This window comes from Malaclemys terrapin, chromosome 24 (genome assembly GCF_027887155.1).
Source record: "Malaclemys terrapin pileata isolate rMalTer1 chromosome 24, rMalTer1.hap1, whole genome shotgun sequence".
Lineage (NCBI taxonomy): Eukaryota > Metazoa > Chordata > Testudines > Emydidae > Malaclemys > Malaclemys terrapin.
In genome coordinates this window covers 7,949,381-7,970,221 of record NC_071528.1, presented here as the reverse complement: position 1 = coordinate 7,970,221, position 20,841 = coordinate 7,949,381, and the positions used below count along the sequence as shown (strand labels likewise).

Genomic DNA, 20,841 nt, shown 5'->3' with positions numbered 1-20,841 from the left:
ATGACCTTCCACTTCTCTCACCTGCAAGTCGGTGAGCTCTCTTCCCTTCCCCACAATGGGTGGTGAGGGGGAGGAGGGACAGTGACGCCTTTGGACGATGGAGTCACTCTGGATTTAGACGGGAGCAGAATTCAGCCCAGTATCGCTCCAGTGCTGCCGACAGCCAGAGCTTTATCGGCGACCAAGAGAGGGATTCTGAGGTCTCCTGAGAGGTCACTATCACCTGCCCAAGAGGATGCAATAAAAACCAGTGCTGCCCTGCAGCAGCTGGCCCGGTGCCTAGCAGTAGCTGGATAGAATGATCTCCCTTCTCACTTCCTTGCAGGGTGATGCCCTCGAACAGGCCATCATAAGCCAGGCCCCTCAGGTCGAGAAACTCATTGCCACCACTGCCCACGAGAAGATGCCCTGGTACCACGGCAACATCTCCCGGGAGGAGGCTGAACGCAGGCTCTATTCCGGAGCACAGCCTGATGGGAAATTTCTGTGAGTATCCAAAGCACTGGGAGATACCTGCTCCTGTTACCGTGACCCCCCCCACCCCATTATGCCCCGTCTGCTTGTTTCCGAGGCGATGCAGAGCCGGGTGTCGTCAGGGCTGGGCCAGCAGCTGAGCCCATGTCACAGTTCCCCACGTTTCCCCACGTGGGGGGCGGAGGAATGAGCCCCATGGAGCTCCACAGGGGAGTTCTGGAGGCCCAGGAGCAGCTCCAATTGCCACTCGGGCGCGGGCTTGGAAAGGACCAGAACCATGCTGCTGTGAAGTGCATGCTGGGAGATCGGCGAGGACGGGACCAGTGTGGCGCGCCGGGTCTCTGCCGTGAGATTAGTACCCGTCCAGGAGATGTGAGCGCCCCAGGATTTGGAAACCAGGCTTCTGGCCTGTTCCATGGGGAGCAAATCCCATCCCCCCATGGAAGGATGTGACCCGCGTGGGAGGGGGTGACCTTTCCCGGAGCTCTGGTACAGGCGCCTAGTGAGGGCGCCCGGTGATTTCACTGGGCGAGCCCCAAAGCCAGCCACTCTGACCCCCTCCTCCTTCCCACCCAGACTGCGAGAAAGGAAGGAAAATGGCACCTATGCGCTGTCCCTCGTCTATGGGAAAACAGTGTATCACTACCGCATCGACCAGGACAAGTCCGGCAAGTACTCCATCCCCGAGGGAACCAAGTTCGACACGCTGTGGCAGGTATGATGCGGCGGGACGCTCTCCCCAGGCCCCCCTCTCCCCAGTCAGGAGAAGGAGAGTTCTCTTGTCTCGGTCTTGGGGGATAGAAAGGTTTAACCTGAGCTTCAGAAGCCTCCTGAGGCCCTACCAGGAGAGAAGAGCTCTTTCCAGAGGCGGCGTTAACCCTTTAGACCTCAGTTTCCTGTATCCACTCCCCAGTCAGTTCTGTGCAATAATACTAGCACTCTCTGCTGTAGATCTGAACATGGCCTCGAACTGAGAGGAAGAGTGCCCATTATTTCTAGCCCTCTGGCCACTACACTTTCATGGTCAGGAACCTTGAGGTGGCCTTGTTAACTAAGCCTGTACTCGGTGGGTATACATCACGTACCTAGCCATAGGATCACCCCACATAATGCTAGAGATTCCTGCCTACAACGAGTCCTGACTCACCTGCCTTTCCCCTATCCTTCCCTCCTACTGTGAGCTGCCTCCTGCTGAGATGTGTCCGTAGCCAGGAAACTCAGATGCCTTTTGTCTTCTGTGAACGCCACCTTTATTTTTCAAAGAGTTCTCTCCTGCAGACTTTCCTTTTCACAGAATCACAGGGCTGGAAGGGACCTCAGAAGGTCATCTCGTCAACCCCCCCTGCTCAAAGCAGGACCAATCCCCAGACAGATTTTTACCCTCTGTGAACGCCACCTTTATTTTTCAAAGAGTTCTCTCCTGCAGACTTTCCTTTTCACAGAATCACAGGGCTGGAAGGGACCTCAGAAGGTCATCTCGTCAAACCCCCCTGCTCAAAGCAGGACCAATCCCCAGACAGATTTTTACCCCACTTCCCTAAATGGCCCCCTCAAGGATTGAACTCACAACCCTGCGTTTAGCAGACCAATGCTCAAGCTATCCCTTCTTTTGTCCTTGTTTGCTTTCCCTTTGTGTAGTAACAACCCAAATCCCTCTCCCCAGCCAGCAGGGTTTGTAAATACAGAGCAAAGAGGGTCCCGAGTACATAGACAGATGAGAGGAACTAATGGGCTAATGGGGGCCTGTCCGCCACAGACCTAAGAGAAATAGTTCCCATAAACCACAAACGTTGCCTGTAAAACAAAGCGGTGATTTTCCTCCCTCTCCTTTTCCCGATTCCTCCCCCAGCTGGTGGAGTACTTGAAACTCAAGCCAGACGGACTGATATATTTCCTGAAGGAAAGCTGCCATAATCCCAATATGCCGGCAGGTGAGTTAAATTTTAAGGGCAGGACCAGCTGCGAACATCAAACCCCGTCTTCATCCTGGGGATCTACTGTAGCCCCAGGGTTCGTTCGGTTTTCTGGTGGATCTGCCCCACTGTTCTCTTGCTTCCTGCCATATTAGATCAGATCACTGGGACCAGCACAGTTAGCATCCCGCCCCCCTGCCCGAACGGTCTCTATCTGGGATTTTTGCACATCTCTCTCTGAAGAATCAGGCGATGGCCAGTGTTGGACGGCGGATACTGGGCGAAAGGCCCTGGATCTGCTCGGGGACAGCAATTGCGACATGTGCGTGTTTCATAGCAGGCTCCGGCGTTGGCCTATCCTGGCTCTTGCTAAACTGCAGCGCAGCGTCATCCCCGTCTTGGCCAGGGGCTACGATGAGGGCTAACAGAGGGTAGGAGCTCAGCTCTCACACCTCCCCTCCTCTCCCGTGGCTGGGGGGAGAGCTCCCCCGACGGTTTCACTCCACATTAAGCACTGCTCTCCTCTGCTATCCAACTCCTGCCTTAGCAAACCAGCCCCCGCATCATTCTAGGGCGGTGTCTGGCCTGCTGCTGAAAGGGGGGTGATATTTCAGATGAAGGCAAAACAGGCCCCTCCCTATGGGAGCCCATTGCGCAAAGCTGTGCATGGTGGAAATAAACAAAGACAGGGAAGACAGCGATGATGAAACCAGATCCAGAGATAAGACAGAGGGGGTCAAAACCTCAGCTGGCCTATATTGGTTTAGCACCATTGAACCCAGCCACTGGTTTTCATTTCCACACTGAGGTATCAGTCACCCGGTGCCCTCGTTCAAGCAGGAAGGCCAAGGGGCTCTGTTTGCCCCATGCCTGCTGATCCACCGCCAAGTGTGTGGAATGGTTCTGGCTGTGTGTCCAGGGGAAGGGAAGGGGTTTATTCTGTATTTGTTCGTTTCTGTCGCTCCCTGGCTGTCTTAGTCCCGTTTTTGTTGAGGCAGAGTGTATCTCCTGCTGGGGAGCGGTGCCAGACTGACAGCCCTGGAGTCTTAAGGCCTTTTATCCCCCCAGCAGGGTCAGTCTGAGCAGCAACAGGACAAGCTCCCCCGCACCAGACCCAACCAATATGTCTCCATTCTGGTCGGGAGGGACACACAATGTGGGCGCTCAGCACCTCGGACAAGCAGGGCCACAATGTTCCAAGTGGGGCAAGAATTAGTGGCCACTTAGGCCAACGTTAGCCTCCGGAGCTTGCCTAAGGTCACTGCGAGACAGTGGCAGAGCTGAGAAGAAAGCCCAGGTTTTCCAAAATGACTCATGATTTTGGGTGCCCCACTTGAGACACCTTGAAGGGGCCTGATTTTCCCTGGAAATCAGGCCCCCTTTAAGGTGTCTTAAGCTGGACCCCCCAAATCAGGACCATGTCTAGTCAATCTCAGATCAGTGCCCTGTTCTCTGGACTGCAGTATTTCTCCTGGGGCAGGGGCAGAACTGCAGCCCCTGCTGCTAGCCACGGGGTTCCCTGCACCCGTCACCTCCTACCCACACCAGACTCTGGGGTCCTCCTCCTCATTGAACCCCCTTTGGGCAGGGCAGCGAGCTAACGTCTCTTTCCTGATTTTCAGCAACCGTGGCACCCCTCCCGCCGGCCCACCCCTCCGGAAGCGTAAGTTTTGGGGCGGTATCTTCTCTCCGTCCCTCCAGAGCTTCTCACGTCCTTGCCTTTTACCTGGGGAGAAAATCCTGCCTTTCTCTGAAAGGCAGAGACTTGACTGGAATGTAACACGGGTAGCTTAACCCTGTGGCCATTACAGCTGGAGATGGAAGCAAGCTTCTGCCATGCAACATGTGGGCCTGTAATTTGGGGAGTCCAGCTTAGCCCCAGGCCGACCTGCCTGGCAGAGACTGGGAACACTCAGGCAGACCTGCCTAACCACTGGCTTTTAGCCCGATCTTCGTGCCCCTGCTTCTCTGCCTTTCTGAGTGCAAAGTGCTGCAGGCACCGCAGGACTCTGGGGAGGTAGACACACAAAGGGGGGCTGAGGGACTCCCAGCTCTATTGGGCATTCGTGTACATGAGTCTCGGTGCCTGGCTAATAAAGGACAATGCATCACAGAAGGGTGCACTCGACTCTCCAGACAGCCTGCCCCTTCTTCCAGTTTTTGTGCCTAAGAATCCACCTAGGAATATCCACTTCCCCCAGCACTAGGAGCGGGATCTATAGAGTTATTGGGGCAGAGCTGGACTCCAGATTGGCAGCAGAGTATCTCACAGCAGACAGATCCCAGACTGGCTCCAGCCCATCTGCCCTGGGGGTGCACTCAAGCCATGGCTGCAGAAGAAAGAGAAGCTCCTTACCAGTGTTGAGATGGTGGCCTGGATCCCTCCTCCCCACCCCCTTCCTTCTACAGATTGTGTGTGGGGTGGAAGGGACAGCGTGGTGGATGGAGCTGCCCTCTCTCTGTTTCCTTGGGGCATAGGCAGGGTGCATGTGCTGCCCCAGTAGATGTTGCTAGCCAGAGAGTGGGCACACAAAGGCAGTGATCTCATAGAGCCATAGGGATTATGGGAAGGCACTGGTTCTGGAGGGTCCCAGTCCCCCACCCCAATTGTTTCCCCCATAGGCACTGAGTTTTTCTTTTCCCCGGGGGTGCGCCACTCCTGCTTTGCCCCAGGGCCCCAACTCCCACTGCAGCCCTCCCCAAGGCCCCCACTCGCTCGCTGCTTTCTGCCCCGCCAAGCCCCTCCCCCAGCTACCAATCAGCTGTTTGGCGGCACCTTTATCAGCTAATCAGGGGTGCCACCAAACAGCTGTGGCCGGTATTTTTTTCCAGGGGTGCTCCAGACCTGGAGCACCCACAGAGTCGATGCCTATGGTTTCCTTCATCTTATATTAAATGCATCATTTACTTTATCACTGTTTCTCTCCCAGGCCCAGAGACACCTGGGGGCTCTTAACGCAGACGGCTACACCCCGGAGCCCATAGGTGAGTATCGCTGCAGAGGCCTCCCTTCCTGTCAATACAGATCCGGGAGAGGGCACCCTAGGCCAGCCAAGCTGTGGGACGCGAGCTAATGGTGCCGCATGTACCTACAGCTACAATGCAACCGAGCTTTTTCGCAATGCCTGGCACATGAGCACCACCTTCTGGCTAAGAGAGGTGCTACAAGGCTTTCATCGCACTAGGGCACCCGAGGACAATCCAAAGGTCCCATTTGTTTTCCAGTGCCCCAAACCACTTGCATGAATGCTATAAAACGGTCGCTCCCAGGAATAAACCAAGCCCAGCTCAGTCCTGTCCCCCCTTCCCCCGCCTCACTACTATCGGTGGGCTCGAAGCCACAAACACTGAAACACGTGCGTAATGAGGCTTCAGTGGCACTGCTCATGTGTGAGAAGCCGTGCACACAGTAGGCGTGTTTAGGACCAGGGCTCACCAGGTCTCGGGGTAGTGGGAGCACTGACAGCTCCAACTCCACCCCGTAGTAGGGGTGGGAGGGGCCAGCACAGGCTGGAAAGCCAAGGGAGGTGACCGAGAGGGAGGCTGGAAGGTCAGCGCAGGGAGGACAGTGGCCAGAGGGAATGGGGAGGCTCTGGGTTCTGGCAGGGGGCGTGTGACAGATCCCTGGCCTTGTTCTCCTGTGGAAGGCCCAGGGAAATCGCGCCTCCTGCCCATGGACACCAGCGTCTACGAGAGCCCCTACAGTGACCCGGAGGAGCTGAAGGACAAGAAGCTCTTCCTGAAAAGGGACCACCTGATGATTGACGAGGTGGAACTGGGGTCAGGGAACTTCGGCTGCGTCAGGAAAGGTGTCTACAAGATGCGGAAGTAAGCGCTGTCCAAAAGGGATGAAGGGGGGAGCATGGTTCAGACTGAGCCTAGGATAGAGATGGGTCAAACCCATCCCAGGTCAGGGGAGTTTGGGTCCAGGGCTTTGGTTCAGACCCATCGCTAGAGTAGACTCTGTAACAAGGGTGGAGACAGGAGTGTCTGTGCTGATGGATGGGGGGGCGTGCATGGGAAAGCTACAGGTGAAAGGTGCCACAGCGATTTCATGTGCACTGGGGAATGTGGGGCGCATTGGAGTGGCCAGCGATGGGAACTTGCACATTGACAGCCAGTACCGGAGGTGTCTGCTGGCCAGATGTGCATTCAGAGGGGGAGCTCATGGTTTTAAGGAAGGCGCCTTGATCCACTAGATGGGGTATGGGATTGAGAAGGAGGAGACGGGCTCTATTCCTGGCTCTGCTACTGACTCCCCATGTGACCCTGGAAACGGTCCCACCCCTCTCTGTGCCTCAGTTTCCCCACCTGTGAAATGGCAGCAATAATACTAATCTTACTTTGTAAGGTGCCTTTAGAAAGGGGGCGGGAAGAGACTAACTGCCCCCGATTGCACAGTATGAGACAGAATTTTTCTCTCAGTTGCTGTCATTATTTCTTTAGCTATCGTTTCCTGTCCTTGCGTACTCGAAGAGGGTTCCCCAGGGGCTCTGCTGCAGGGGCACCTCACCCAGAGTTAATCTGCGATAGCCTGGCTTCACAGACCTGGAGCCCATGACCATAACTGGGAACGAGATGCCCTAATAATATCCTGATTACTCCAGGCATTGTAGATACAGCCTAGGGAGCCACCAGCTTTAAACAGTACCACTGATCGCTGGTTCGCGTTACTGGCTGCGATACACTCCATCATCTGCAGCTTAACCCACCCCCTGTGCGGTTCTCCTCTCGCCCCCGGCTAGGAAGCAGATCGATGTGGCCATCAAGGTGCTGAAGAGCAACAACGAGAAGGCCGTGAAGGATGAAATGATGAAGGAGGCACAGATCATGCACCAGTTGGACAACCCCTACATCGTCCGCATGATCGGGGTTTGCGAGGCAGAGTCTCTGATGCTGGTCATGGAGATGGCCTCGGGCGGGCCGCTCAATAAGTTCTTGGCTTCCAAGAGGTGAGTTTCTTTGGGGTACTGAATAGCCATGGCTGGCTGATTCCTCTCCGCTTCTGGGCACTGTCCCGTCAGACTCACAGTAACGGCGGACGACTTGCTTTGAAGATGGAGGGATATGGAAAATAGTCCGAATAAAACACTAGGGAGCTCTCTGAAACATTCCTAGAATAGTCTGGCTGTGGCACTTGTAGGACAGGTGTGGGGAGATAAATGAGTTCTTGGCACACATTTGGGGTGACCCACAGAATTCGCTCAAGCCTTTGCCTCTCAAGTGATGAGCCGACATCTCAGACTCCTGAGACCTTTATATCACACGCAGAGGTATCATCTGCCTGCCTGCCATCTCCCCTGATCTAATCTATCACAATGCAAATAATAAGGAAGAATGAAAATGCTTAAAATGTTCTGTTGGGCCTTTCAATCAACAGCTAACATCCTGTCCAGCCAACCAGCTTTCTCGGTTTCCCAGCACGGTGATAGCACTACTTGGTGATATGGCCTTGTTTCACAAGAGGCTGGGAGTGCCATCAAGTTCTAGCAACAATATGTTGCTTGGGCGGGGAGGGATAGCTCAGTGGTTTGAACATTGACCTGCTAAACCCAGGGTTGTGAGCCCAATCCTTGAGGGGGCCACTTGGGGATCTGGTGCAAAATCAATACTTGGTCCTGCTAGTGAAGGCAGGGGGCTGAACTCAATGACCTTTCAAGGTCCCTTCCAGTTCTAGGAGATGGGATATCTCCATTAATTATATATTATTATTTATGTCAGCAAGCTGGTGGTAGAGGATGTATTGGCTGGCTAGTGGAACTGCCCAATAAAGTATTGTACTTGCTAGTGTGTGCATATCGTGGTCTTCTATTGTGTGTAACCAGAACTATGCAGCTGTGTGTCACAGGCCCTGTACTGCTAATAGCTAAGGGAGATTTTCTTTTACTTTGGTTAGTAAGGGCTGATGCTTCCGGAGTAGGAGAGTCCGAATTCGCTGCTCACTGTGGCTGTGAAGCTCCGAGGGCCACGGTAATGACAGTTTCCTACTTGTCCAGGGATTTCTTGCTGTATTGTCCTCTCTTTCCTTTGCCCCAGAGAGGAGATTCCAGTGAGCAATGTTGTAGAGCTGATGCACCAGGTGGCTATCGGGATGAAGTACTTGGAGGAGAAAAACTTCGTCCACAGAGACCTGGCTGCCAGAAATGTCCTGCTAGTCAACCAGCATTATGCTAAGATCAGTGACTTTGGACTCTCCAAGGCTCTTGCAGCTGATGACAGCTATTACAAGGTGAGTGGAAGCACAGCAGAGGAATCACGGGCCAGGGCATATCTACAGAGTCAGCCCCGATGGAGTCCGTGCCCTTCGCTCCACCTGTTAACGGAAGCCAGGCACGCATCTCACATGCGTGCCATTGGGACGCTCACCCAGAACACCCTGTGACCTGAACCTTTCTGGCTTGCTGCTGAGACCTAGAGTCATTCCCAGGAACTCTGCCTTGTGATCACCCCAAGTTCTTATCATGCCTACTGTTTATATAATGCCATAGCTGTACAAGGGGCTTTGCAAACATTCAGTAAGCCGGTCTCTGCCCCAAGGAACGTACAATTCGACACAGACGGGTACAATGGAAGGCTAAGGATCAGGGGTAAGAATGAAGATGCATAATGCTGGAGAGGAAAGACACACAGCAGAGGAGAGGTCTGTGAAGGGATCTGAAAGAGGTGTGTGGGGGGGTGCTAGGTATGTAGAGGAGAGGCTGGGGGAGGGTGAAGTAAGAAACAAGAGCGGAGATGCTGGCAGCCGGGAGCTCTGCTGAGCCTTGAGGGTGACAAGAGGCTCGAAATACTCATGGACAAAGGGAGGAGGCAACCGAAGGGGGGGCAGGGATGGTGGGAGATGGGGTGGAGTTGTGGGAGAAGGTTATTTTCACTGCAGCCATGTGGAGCTGCTGGAGAAGGGAGGAGCAAAGCAGAGAAGCCAGAGAGCGAGCGGAAGAAGGAGCGATGCTGAGTAGATGGAAGCTCGTCAGGGCAGGGACCAACTTTCTGTTCGGTGTCTCTGTAGTGCCCAGCACAAGGAGCCCCATTCCCCAAGGGGGGCCCCCAGGTGATCCCACACTAGAGATAGTAAATAACAATTGCCAACGTAGCCAGGTGTGGCTGCCACACGGTGGCACCATTCGCTCAGTTATCGCTCCAGACACCGCTCAGGTCCCAGTTTCATTTCCCAGCCTGGCTGTGTTGTGTCGTGTTTTTAACCTAGTGGCACAGGCATCTGCCAGGTGACACCACAGAATCTGGAGGGCGTCCAAGAGGCCGCGCAGGAGACCCTGTGCTCTGAATGAGCTGTTGTTCCGCCCGCCCTGAGATGGGCGTTATGGATCAAGAACAGGCATAGCTCCTGGCTGGAACACTGCCTCCAGAGCGTGCCTTCTGGGGGAAATACAGATCTGGATTGGATTCTGCATTCAGGGGCCCCAGAGGACACCTCGGGGCTCTGTAAACAGCTCATTAGTCACATGGAGGATGGGCTGATCCCAGGCTCCGTTTCAGACAGGGACAGAACTTCCTGTTACTTTCATTCTCCAGCCATTCTGGCAAACGGGGCCATCTCCCCATATGACACTGGGGCAGACTTACCCCCTGGAGAGCCAGAAAGGAGGTTGCTCGAAGGACCCTGCTCCGATAGTTCAGCTTTGAATTAGCGATGGACTCAGTGCACCATTTGGACTCCGATCCGGATTCAAACAGCTCAAAGTGCAGGGGTTTTCAGACGTGGGCTTTTGGTTCATCCCGGTATAGTGATAGGGGCCAGCTCATAAATTGATAGCAGCCTTCAACTACCTGAAGGGGGGTTCCAAAGAGGATGGAGCTCGGCTGTTCTCAGTGGTGGCAGATGACAGAACAAGGAGCAATGGTCTCAAGTTGCCATGGGGGAGGTCTAGGTTGGATATTAGGAAACACTATTTCACTAGGAGGGTGGTGAAGCACTGGAATGCGTTACCTAGGGAGTTGGTGGAATCTCCTTCCTTAGAGGTTTTTAAGGCCTGGCTTGACAAAGCCCTGGCTGGGATGATTTAGTTGGGGTTGGTCCTGCTTTGTGCAGGGGATTGGATTAGATGACCTCCTTGAGCTCCCTTCCAACCCTGATATTCTATTCTATAAATTGGATATTGGTTCCGGTCGTGACCCACTGCTTCCCTGACCTGTTGGGGTTGCTTGGATCCAGGGTTTGGAGTTAGGCCCTTTGAATCTGCCTTTGGCAGTGAACTCTCACTCGAGAGGTCTTGAGCTCATTGGACCGACCGATACGGCAAGGAAGACCCAGGACAAGGGGCTCCAGCTCAGGGCATGGAAGTGTGTCAGACTCTTGCTGGGTAAGCTACCCCCTTCTTTCCATCTCTTTGCTTCAGGCCAGGACGGCTGGAAAGTGGCCCCTGAAATGGTACGCGCCAGAGTGTATCCTGTACCACAAGTTCTCCAGCAAGAGTGATGTGTGGAGTTATGGTGTGACCATGTGGGAGGCCTTCACCTACGGGCAGAAACCGTACAAGGTGAGCAGCGCGAGGGCGCTCTGCCGGATCAGAGTCCGCTTTACTCACCAAGGGCGGCTCCTCGGCCGTCCCAGTGGAGTTTGTGCTCCCATCCCAGCCCCGCTGTCTCAATGCATCCCGCAAAGAGCCGGAGAGCAGTCCCATAGTAGAGAGAGCACCCAGAGGGCAGGCGGACAGAGCTGTACGCGGGGCAATGAACTCTGGGGTGTCTTTCCTCCCAGGGCAGGGAGAAGGAGGCCAGCCAAACTTATCACCCAGTCATGGTGAGGGGGTCCCCCCTACACTGCCGAAAAGCAGTGTGCTGGCCTGGTTACGAGGTCAGACCTGCACCAGGGCAGGTGTGAGATACTAATGCAAGGTGCTGTGATTACCGACAGCATCATCCCAGGAGGTGGGCCACGCCCAGTGCCATTAGCTCCTTACAGACTCAGTGCAAAGGGCCCCCCGGGCGGGGGCGTGTCTTACCTGCCCTCTCTCAGCTGTCCCATCAGCTCCCGTGCTTGGTGGGGAGGGCAGGGTCATTAACACACTTCCCTACTCACCCTAGAAAATGAAAGGCCCCGAGGTGATCAGTTTCATAGAGCAAGGGAAGCGCATGGAGTGCCCAGCAGACTGCCCGGCAGAGATGTACAAGCTGATGCTGCAGTGTTGGACCTACAAGTAAGGCTTTCCCCAGCTAATCTCTGGAGCAGGCCCCCTTGGGACTGGGCACATTGTCGGCATGAGGGTGGCGGGTGTGTGTGTGGGGGGGTGTCTCCCTCTGGCTTAGGCTGCAGGGTCTGTGATGAGTGACGTGCTTATTTCTTTTTCTTCCTTCCCCTCCCCTGGCCTGCAGTTCCCCTGGAGGAGGTCAGAGCCCCTCTGTCTTGGAAAGTGTCTCAGCCTCTCCAAGGAGGCCACCCTGCCAGGCTGCAGCATCTGTGGTCAGCAGGTGCATGGGGATGACCCTAAATGAAACTGACAAGAGCCGGAGGGTTGTGACAGGGATTTAGGTGATCAGTCATTAGGTACCACAACGCAAAGCAAAACAGGCTTGGGCGACTCTAGATTTAACATAGCAGCTCCTCAGGGCGAGCCCCTCTGGGTGACTCACCTCTCTGCTCCCCCTGGGGTTTCCGAGCAATTGGAAGGGCTCCTCCCTTTGCCACTGACATGTGAAGGAGGGTCCCTTCGCTCAGCTCTGCCTGGGCTGTTCAGTTACTGGCCTTGTTGGTCTTTCTTACAGGGGTGCTAAGCAGCAGGGGTGGTAACTCCCAGGGCGGGCACCCCTACCCCTGAGGGTCCCTTTCCCAGTAGCCTGGCAACGTTGCAGAATCAATGCTCACAGCCAAAGCGGTCAGTGCCTTCCCACAGTCCAGCAGTGTCTTTCCCACTCAGCCAACTTCTGCAGCTTGGGCCCATTCCTAGGTTCTTCTTGGGGTGCTGCTGGATGGCTCCTGGCACGGGACACAGAGCCTGTCGCTGAGCTGAGTCCAGCCCAGGTCAGAAGTGACAGGCATCTGCCTGCTCAGTGCAGGGTCCACATCCCAGACCCGTTAGCACAACTGGTTTCCTTACCTGCAGACTCAGGAGAGAGGCCAACGATGAATAGACCACGGTGGCCGAACTCTCCTCTCAAGCCCCGGTGCAAACATGGTGCCAGGAAATCTTCCCACATCCCCCGCTCCCTCTGCCCCACTGTCAGCGGACTGGGTCAGACTCGTAGGCAGTCAGGCCTAGTGGTCGGAGTCTGAATGCCAGAGCCCAGGGGTGAGACAGTCAGAGCCGAATGCCAGCACCAAGGGTTGACACAGAACCGAGGGTCGGAGCTGGATTACCAGCGTCAGGGAACTTAGGAGCAGGGCTGGTTCTGAGGCAGGAGCGAGGCTGGAACAGGACGGGAACAAGGCAGGGTGCAGGACAGGGTCTGGGCTGGAGCTGTGGAGGAGCAGAGCAGGAGCAGGGCTTGCAGCGACGAGCACAGGGAGGCAGAGTCCGTGGGCGTTGAGCAGCCAGCGAGCTGCTGCTAGGTTTAAGAACCGGCCTGCTGGCTTCCCCAGCCAATCAGGCAGGGCAGGCCGTGAGGCAGCCTGGCTGGCTGGTTAGGGCGTCAGGCGTCCTGAGCAGGTGCAGCTGAGGGTCTTACTCCTGACACCGACACTGTGGATCCTCGGGGCGCGCCCGGGCTGTCCCCCCATCCTAGCCCGTTTGCTTTGGTCAACCCGTTCTGGTCCTTCTTGCTGATCCTTCTTCAGTGCCTCCCTTCTCTTCCAGGTGGGAAGATCGCCCAGGGTTTGCAGCGGTGGAAACCATCATCCGTTCCTATTACTACAGTATCGCCGCCAAGACAGAAAAGGGGCCAGAGGAGCCGGAGGAGGAGGACAATGCGAAAGCAGCTTGCCCCTGAGTCTTCCTCTCTGGGCCCAGAGGAGTCCTCGGCCCGGGCGCGCTCTAGTCTTGGTCTTTCGGGAAGGGTGCTGGAGATGCCCCGGCTAGTTTGGGTTTGGTTTCTCCTGCTGGTGCTTCTTGGGGAGTCACAGAACTGAGCCCTTTGGAAAGAACGGCGTTGGCGGGACTGGCGCGGCAGGGGAGGCTCCCAAGGGAACTCAGCCATAGTTCAATCTCTCGGCCGTGATTTGCAGTCTTTGCTTGTCCCGCCTGGGGGACTGGGCAGAACAGTACGGCAGCCCCCTCCTGCACACCTCCAAAGCACCGTCCCCGACTCTCGGCACTCATGCCGGGGTTCCCCACCTTGGCTCCCGCCTCCAGCAGCACACGGCATGTCCCCTAACTCCCCCGATTTGCCAGTGGGCTGATTATGGCCGTTCCAGTGAAGGGGTGGGGGGCAGAGGACAGGGAACCACAGCTGGGCAGGAGGCAGCTAGCATATTGCACTCCTAGAGCACCGAATGAGCTGCTGTCTGCCCCAAAGGAGCCTGGCTGGGCAGGGTGGGGGATGAGCTGCTGGCCACTTTCACACCTGCTCCTTCCACACCTGCTAGCAGCACTGGGAGTTGGGCGCCGGGGAAATGTTCCCTTTCAGTGGGAGGGGCGGGAACTGTCCGGGAGCCCACTCCCCCGTGCCTGCCACCGCCTCTGCAGGGCGAGCACCTCCACCAGGGCTGGCCAGAGCATCTGCGGCCAGGCCTGGGAAACCTTTTCCCACCAGCTAAACCCTTAGCTCCCCGTGCTCACCTCCGGCCCCTGCCCTGGACGCTCCCCACCATGACCAGCGTTGCTCTTTCTCAGCTTGGAGATCCGCTGACCCTATAAATAAACTAGGCTCGTTTTTACTCTGGGACCCATCTCAGACTATTCAACTCCTGCAAACCTTGGCAGCTGTTCTCACCTTGCTACTGGCCTTGCCTTCGGATCCTTCCAGCAGCCTGTCAGGCGCGAGGCGTCCGGCCAGCCCCCATTCAGCCGGTAGCATCACAGAGCTCTAGAGCCTTGCTGACTCATTCAGACCTCAAGGAGGCCTGGCGAAGTTTAAAGTTCAGGGAGCGCTAGTCTGCTCGTCATAATAAAATGGGCTTCTAGCGGGGTGGCTGGTTTCCTCTGTGTCATTTCAGCCCCATGTCTTCGCACCTCCTTTGACAATCCCTCACCATCAAAGGCCGACTGATTATTTAGTGTTAGGGTTACTGTGGGTATGTCTGTACTGGAATCACAGGGTGAGATTGTCGTTTGAGTAGACATCCCCTGAGCTTGCTGTCATGTAGCGAGCTCAGGTCCTGCAACTGCAGCAGGGTGCACTTCAGCGCGAGCTAACCCCCAGGGTCCCAGGATAGCCTGTACTGAAGCATCTGCAGCCATTAGGGTGACCAGAGAGTGTGAAAAATCGGGACGGGAGGTGGTGGTGTAACAGGAGCCTGTATAAGACAAAGACCCGAATACTGGGACTGGCCCTATAAAATCAGGACATCTGGTCACCCCACCTGCCATGACTTCAGTGCTCCGGTTCTGGAGCTAGCTAGCCTCTGGCTCTAATCACACCCATCAAGGGCACCACATCAGAGCCAGCAGTTTCGGCTGGGGGAGCTGCCCAGTGCTTTTGTACCATCCACCAGCCATAGCGGAGTTGCGTGGCCAGCGGCGGCTCCAGGCACCAGCGCTCCAAGTGCGTGCCTGGGGCGGCAAGCCGTGGGGGGCAGCCTGCCGGTCCCTGCGAGGGCGGCAGTCAGGCAGCCTTCGGCGGCGCGCCTGCGGGAGGTCTGCTGGTCCCACGGATTCAGCAGCAATTCGGCGGCGGGTACGCCGAAGCCGCGGGACCGGCGGACCTCCCGCAGACATGCCGCCGAAGGCAGCCTGCCTGCCGTGCTTGGGGTGGCAAAAAAGCTAGAGCCGCCCCTGTGCGTGGCGCCATTGGGCAGAGGGCCAGCCGTGAGGGAGACAGGGGACTCGGAGGAGGGTCAGCTGTTCAGTGGCGCAAGAAGGAACTTTCAGGCGCAATCCCGTGCAGGGCCGGGGGCGGGGAGCGTTGGAAATGGAGCTGGAGAAAGAGCTCGCTTGAAACAATTGTTTTTTAAAAAATCGAAAAAACCGCCCTACGCTAAGGCAGGCTTCCCCCGTCGCCTCCCCGCACACTCTCCCTGCTACTCCTTGGCAGCAGCCCAGCCTGCCCTGGGGCTGGGTTAAATCAAGGCGCTGAATCTCCCTCGCGGGTGGCAGCACAGGCTGCGGTGTCAGAGACGGGCAGGGCGGCTCCGCAGGGCCTGATGGAGCACCGGGCCCAAAGGCCTGCGTTTCCAGAAAGGGGTAGTGGTTTGGGGTGCCAGAGGGTGGCCATTCAGTCAGCACCTTGTGAAAAATCAGGCAACATTCGCGTCTCAGCTTGGCTGCCCCAAATCACTCGCCGCTTTGGGACGTATGGAGGCGGAAGGCCAGCATTGGTGGGGCCCGCCGTCAGGAGCAGTTAAGCCTTTGAGTCTGACATGAAAACAATGAAACAGGAAAAAATAAATGGCCTTGCCTCCCCCAGCATCTGTCTGAGCCGCCCCCAGGCAGCAGACGCAGTTAAAGTCTCCCAGCTGGAGAGGCCAGTCTACGTGAGAAATGCTGCACTAACCACAAGCATCCCACCAACCCCTCTCCAGGACAGGACAGGAAATGGCTGAAACTCTGTCAGTAACCTCACAGGTACCGTGGCCGCTTCCCCTGCGGGGGAGGAGAGAACGCAATGCTGGGGAAGGCAGGCAGACAGGAGACACGAGAGGGAAAGGGTGGTTAGAGCACAGACCTAAGGCGGTAGGGACCTGGAGCCTCTCCCCAGTTCTGTCCCTGACTCAGGGAGTCACTTGACCGGTCTGGGCCTCAGTTTCCCCATCTGTCAAATGCAGGCAGTGATATCGCCTCACCAGTGGAGCACGTATGTGTATTTTGTGACATGCACCAGGCGCTTTGAGATCTTCAGGTGTGTGGGGGAGTGTTAAGGGCCAAGTATTTATGACTGAATTATCACTGCCTCGGTTTCTCATGGACTCTGCAGAGAACAATCTACTCCCAGGCCTGCCCACATGAGACCCGTGCAGTCAGGGATGCCACTGGTGTGTGTGTGTCCCCAGTCTTGCAGCAGGGTCCACAGCCTTGTCCTTCCTTGTCAAGAGACAGCCAAGAGACTGCGGTGTGCGCAGGGTGGGCGTGGGGAGCAGAGGAAACAGAAGCTCAGAGCTGTACCAGGCAGGGAGATGGGAAGCTTATCTCTCACCATCTCCTGGCCCGGCCCAGCCGTAGCCCAGCCAGGGTGCTCTGTCCAAGAGGTGAAAGCGACAGCTAGAGCCCAGGGCAGGGCAGAGCTGTTGTCTGGGTAGGCTGGGGTCTGACGGGAAGGCCACACAACCCCTGGAACGGAGCCAGCCATAGCTCTGGCTCTCCCGCCCAGCATGCCCCATATGGTTACCTGGGCAGGGGTCAGTGGATTGAACTGAACGTGTAATGAGCGGCCCGCTCGCCTGACTCAGAAGCAGCCTCAGGAAATTTACGGGGGCTGGAGTGACGCCAGGTGCGTAGGCAGCTTAGCTCCTTCTGCCTCCGAGTGCAGGAATGAGCTAGGCCTGAGGGCATTCTGCGCCAAAAACTTAAAAATTCTGCGCACAATATTTTAAAATGCTGCAAATTTTATTTGTCAAATAAATGTGGAGGCCCCAGCATGGCAGTGGGGAGCACAGGCCATTGGCTGCACAGAGGTGGGAGATCACTGTGCAGCTCCCCCTCTGGGATATGGGCTCAGCGGTGAGGCTGCACCCAACCCAGACACAGCTCAAGAACTGGGCCTGCCCCAGAAACACCCCAGGGCCCTGCTCCTCCGTGCCAGGTGCACCAGGTGTGGGCAGGCAGGCTCAGCAAGGCAGGATCCAAGTGTGGAGGGGTCCAGGTGTGGGTTGAGAGGGTTCTGTGTGGGGCAATCTGGGTGCGGGTGGCTCAGTGGGGGATCCAGGTGTGGGGGGATCTGGATGCACAGGGGCTTGTTGGGGGTTTCTGGGTGCAATGGTAATAGGACTCTGCAGGGGTCCAGGTGAAGGTGGTTGGGGCTCAGCGGTGGGGTGTCTGGGTGTGGGGGGATCAGTGGGGGGGTCTAGATGCTGGGGGAGTGGGGCTCAGTGGGGTGGGGATCCAGGTGCAGGTCCAGGTGGGGTTCCCCGGGAACCCCAAGCAAAGGGCATGGCCAAGGTGACAGAAGGCAGGGCCCTTCTGAAAAATCGGCCGAGGGCTTCACAGAAACGTCAGCAGTCGCTATGGGGGAAGGGGGAAACTCGACACTGGGGGGATGATGTCATGGGGCCTCCCTTGTGAGTTAGGAATGAGGCAGTCTCCAGGATGGTTTGTCATTTGTCACCTCCACCCGCTCTGGCTGGAGTCACGCCGCCGAAGCAGAAGCTATTGTTGTGGGTAGAGGCCTGTTGGAACCCCTGCCATGTCTCTGTCCCTGTTGGGGTCAGGAACTTGGAGACATTAGTGCAGCCAAACCACTGGCTGATCTACTAGATCAGGTGTGTTTAGCACAAACCCTCTCCTCCCAACCCATCTTGCTAGGACGGTCCCGGGAGATATATAGTCACACAGTGCTTTGTCCTCTAGCACCATCCATCTTACCACACCAGGGCTCTTTGAACCTCACACCCTGCTCACTGAGGTAGGTCAGTATTATTTTTGTCTCCATTTACATATGGAGAAACTGAGGCACAGAGACAGTCATAAAGTGTAAGGCCAGAAGGGACCAGCCAGTCTGACCTCCTATATATCCCAGGCCATCAGCACCACCCAGTGGCAGGGCTGGGAAGAGCACCCGGGTCTGCCATTGTCCAGTCTTGTGCTTTGACCACTAGATAACGTCTCTTCCCCATAGTTCAGAGAAGCTGAATGAGACAGCTGGGGAACTTTACCCCCAGCCTCCAGCACATAGAAGGAGAAGGACCACGGTCTGCTAGATACCCATCATTCACCAACTGGCTTAGAGAGAATTATGTACAGTTCTAGGTGCCGGGGTTCCTCCTTTTATAACCAGCCATCCCTCCTGTCCCCAATGGGCTTGCCATGGGAACACGAGTAACTCAAGGGCATTGAAGGGGAAGTAAATTTAGAAGACAGAAAAGGAAACACATCCCTTCACATAGCAGAAAGTTGATCTGTGGAACTCACCGACACAGGAAACCATTAGATCTATCTATCTAGATATCCAGGCTCCTTTATAGTACCCATCACCACAGCATGAGCATTGAGTATTTAAGCCCTAAGGTGCAGCTTTCTTCCTATCACTGAAGCAATGGGATACCTATTATTTCTTCCCAGGTCCAAAGTGTGAGTGATCCTCCAGGGCCACCGAGATTTCAAGGGGTCAGGAGATTGCATTTTGTTTTTGTACATCACTGTGGCTTTGCTTCTTGAGTAGCAATCTGCACGCTGGCAGGGTGAGCCGGGCTGGCCCGGATGTGTTCACAAGTGGTTTGCAGATCCGTATGGCAAGCCTCTGCGTGATAGGGAGGTGTCGGTGCTAAACCCATGGGGGTGAAATGAAACTTAGCAGCATCGACCGCTTCTGGCATTCCATGTGACCCGCTCCCAGGCTAGCAGTGCACCCGGGGGGTGAGCCCCCTTGGGCAGAGAATTTAGGCTTTAACGCTGCTTTGAAGTTGGTTCCTGAACCGCCTCCTTTATGGAAGCATCCAAAAGGTAAGTCCCGTTGTGTCTGTGTTGTGCGTTTCCCTGACAAGCTGGAGCAGCATCTGCCTTGCAGTAAGGTCCATTTTGTTGTGCTTACAGGGTTGGCCTCGGCACAAGCGGGGTGAGTGGCTCACTGGAGGTTGAAAAGGGAGCCCCAGTGGCTCTGCGAGGATTTGGAACCCAGAACCTCTTCAACTGCGTGAAAATCCCTGTGAACTCTTATAACACTTTGCATTCACAAAGCACTGCTAGATTCCAAAGCAGTTTACAACAGTGAGTATCATGCTACAGATGGGGAAACCGAGGCACGGCACGAGGCAGTGACCTGCCCAACATCAGTGGCAGAGGCAGGAATAGAACCCAGGAGTCCTCCCTGCTCAGTCCACTGGCCCCTGTAGATTGCATCGTACCATTAATCTGATACCGCATGAGTGGCGGTGCAGTTACAGAGCAAGACAGACAGGTTCACACCTCCTGTCTGTCCTGGACTGGTGGCTATTTTTGTCTCCAGCAGCCAGCTCTCAGGGTGAGCCGTGGTGGTTTCAGCACAGCTTTTACTCTTCACACGCTGTCTGAAGTCTGTGGCCTCCCGGGCTCAGCTCCTGTCAGTTTAACACATTGCTCTAAGCAGGGCCGCCCTGGGTGGGGGGAAGTTTGTCCCCAGTCCCCTGCTTGAGAGGGCCCCCGAACCTGTTAAAATTGGAGTGAGTGGTGTTAAGCTCTGGTTCACGGGGTCACAGCGCCCCTCAGGTTTGGGCCCAGCTGCTGAGGGGGCTGGGACCCCATGCACCAGGTCACAACGCCACTCACTCAAATTTGGCCTGGCCACCCCTCCATCGTGACAGAGGGGCGGTATGACCCTATGGCAGATAGCAGAGCCTGGAGCGAAGAGCTGGGCCCAGCCCCACGGGACAGGCACAGCCACTGCGAGATGACTGTGGGGCGGTCTTGCTTTCCAACCTCGGCCCCTCCCGCTGGGGCCTCAATGTGCAGCACTGGCCCTATATCAGGGATTCTCAAACTGGGGGTCAATCAGGGGGTCGCAAGGTGATTCCGTGGGGGGTTGCGAGCTGACAGCCTCTGCCCCAAACCCCACTTTGCCTCCAGCATTTATAAGAGTGTTAAATATTAAAAAATGTTTTTAATTTATAAAGGGGGGGGGACTCATAGGTTTGCTGTGTGACAGGGGTCACCCGTGCAAAAATTTGAGAACCAAGGCCCCAGATTATCTTTCTATGGAAAACGAGCTCCGAATGGTTCGTGTTTCTTCTGGGAGCACGTGCTGGGACTGGCCTGTAAAGGGCAAGGGGGCTCTGGGAAGGGGCTTGTTTTCCTTCCCTCATGACTAAACGCATCTGTTTGGCCCTTAAAGGGGCAGGGATTAAACTAAAAGTCCCCCCCTCCCCTGCGTGTTCCCCCCAAGGGGTTTACACTCCAGTTAGGTCTGCCGATTCCCTGGGCTATCTGCAGCTTGTTCAATAAAGCCTGCAGCTGCTTCTGCAGAACGAAACTCAGCGACACTCACTTCTCCCCCAGCTGCTGAGCTGATATCGGTATTACTCACAGGTTGCTTCTAAGGAAATTCTCAGGAAGGTTGTCAGAGTCCCCTAGTATCCCTAATGTGGGGCTTCCGAAAGGACAAACATACCCATGTTCTACTCAAGGCACATCTTAATTCGCCCCGTCCCAGATACGGTGAAGCACAGGGTCTCAGAGAGAATAAAACCCCCAGGGCCGTCACCCCGCGCTGTGTTCTTTCCCCAGAGTCCGGGCGCACCTAGCATGGGGCTAAGAGGCTGAGGACGTGAGCGGCTGGGCTG

General features: G+C 56.0%; 1 protein-coding gene across 2 annotated transcripts in view; it reads left to right on the top strand.

Annotated features, from left to right (window-relative positions):
* Nucleotides 1–14,364, top strand: part of LOC128828749 (tyrosine-protein kinase ZAP-70) — a 46,580-nt gene extending 32,216 nt beyond the window's left edge. For both annotated transcript variants that reach the window (XM_054013674.1, XM_054013675.1), the window contains exons 3-13: nucleotides 326–486; nucleotides 1,051–1,189; nucleotides 2,324–2,405; nucleotides 4,010–4,050; nucleotides 5,318–5,372; nucleotides 6,035–6,215; nucleotides 7,133–7,339; nucleotides 8,424–8,616; nucleotides 10,742–10,882; nucleotides 11,430–11,542; nucleotides 13,136–14,364. In XM_054013674.1, coding sequence (XP_053869649.1) covers nucleotides 326–486; nucleotides 1,051–1,189; nucleotides 2,324–2,405; nucleotides 4,010–4,050; nucleotides 5,318–5,372; nucleotides 6,035–6,215; nucleotides 7,133–7,339; nucleotides 8,424–8,616; nucleotides 10,742–10,882; nucleotides 11,430–11,542; nucleotides 13,136–13,268 — 1,446 coding nt within the window. In that variant the 3' untranslated portion in view covers nucleotides 13,269–14,364. The remainder of the gene's footprint in view (nucleotides 1–325; nucleotides 487–1,050; nucleotides 1,190–2,323; nucleotides 2,406–4,009; nucleotides 4,051–5,317; nucleotides 5,373–6,034; nucleotides 6,216–7,132; nucleotides 7,340–8,423; nucleotides 8,617–10,741; nucleotides 10,883–11,429; nucleotides 11,543–13,135) is intronic.
* Nucleotides 14,365–20,841: the final 6,477 nt, after the last annotated feature.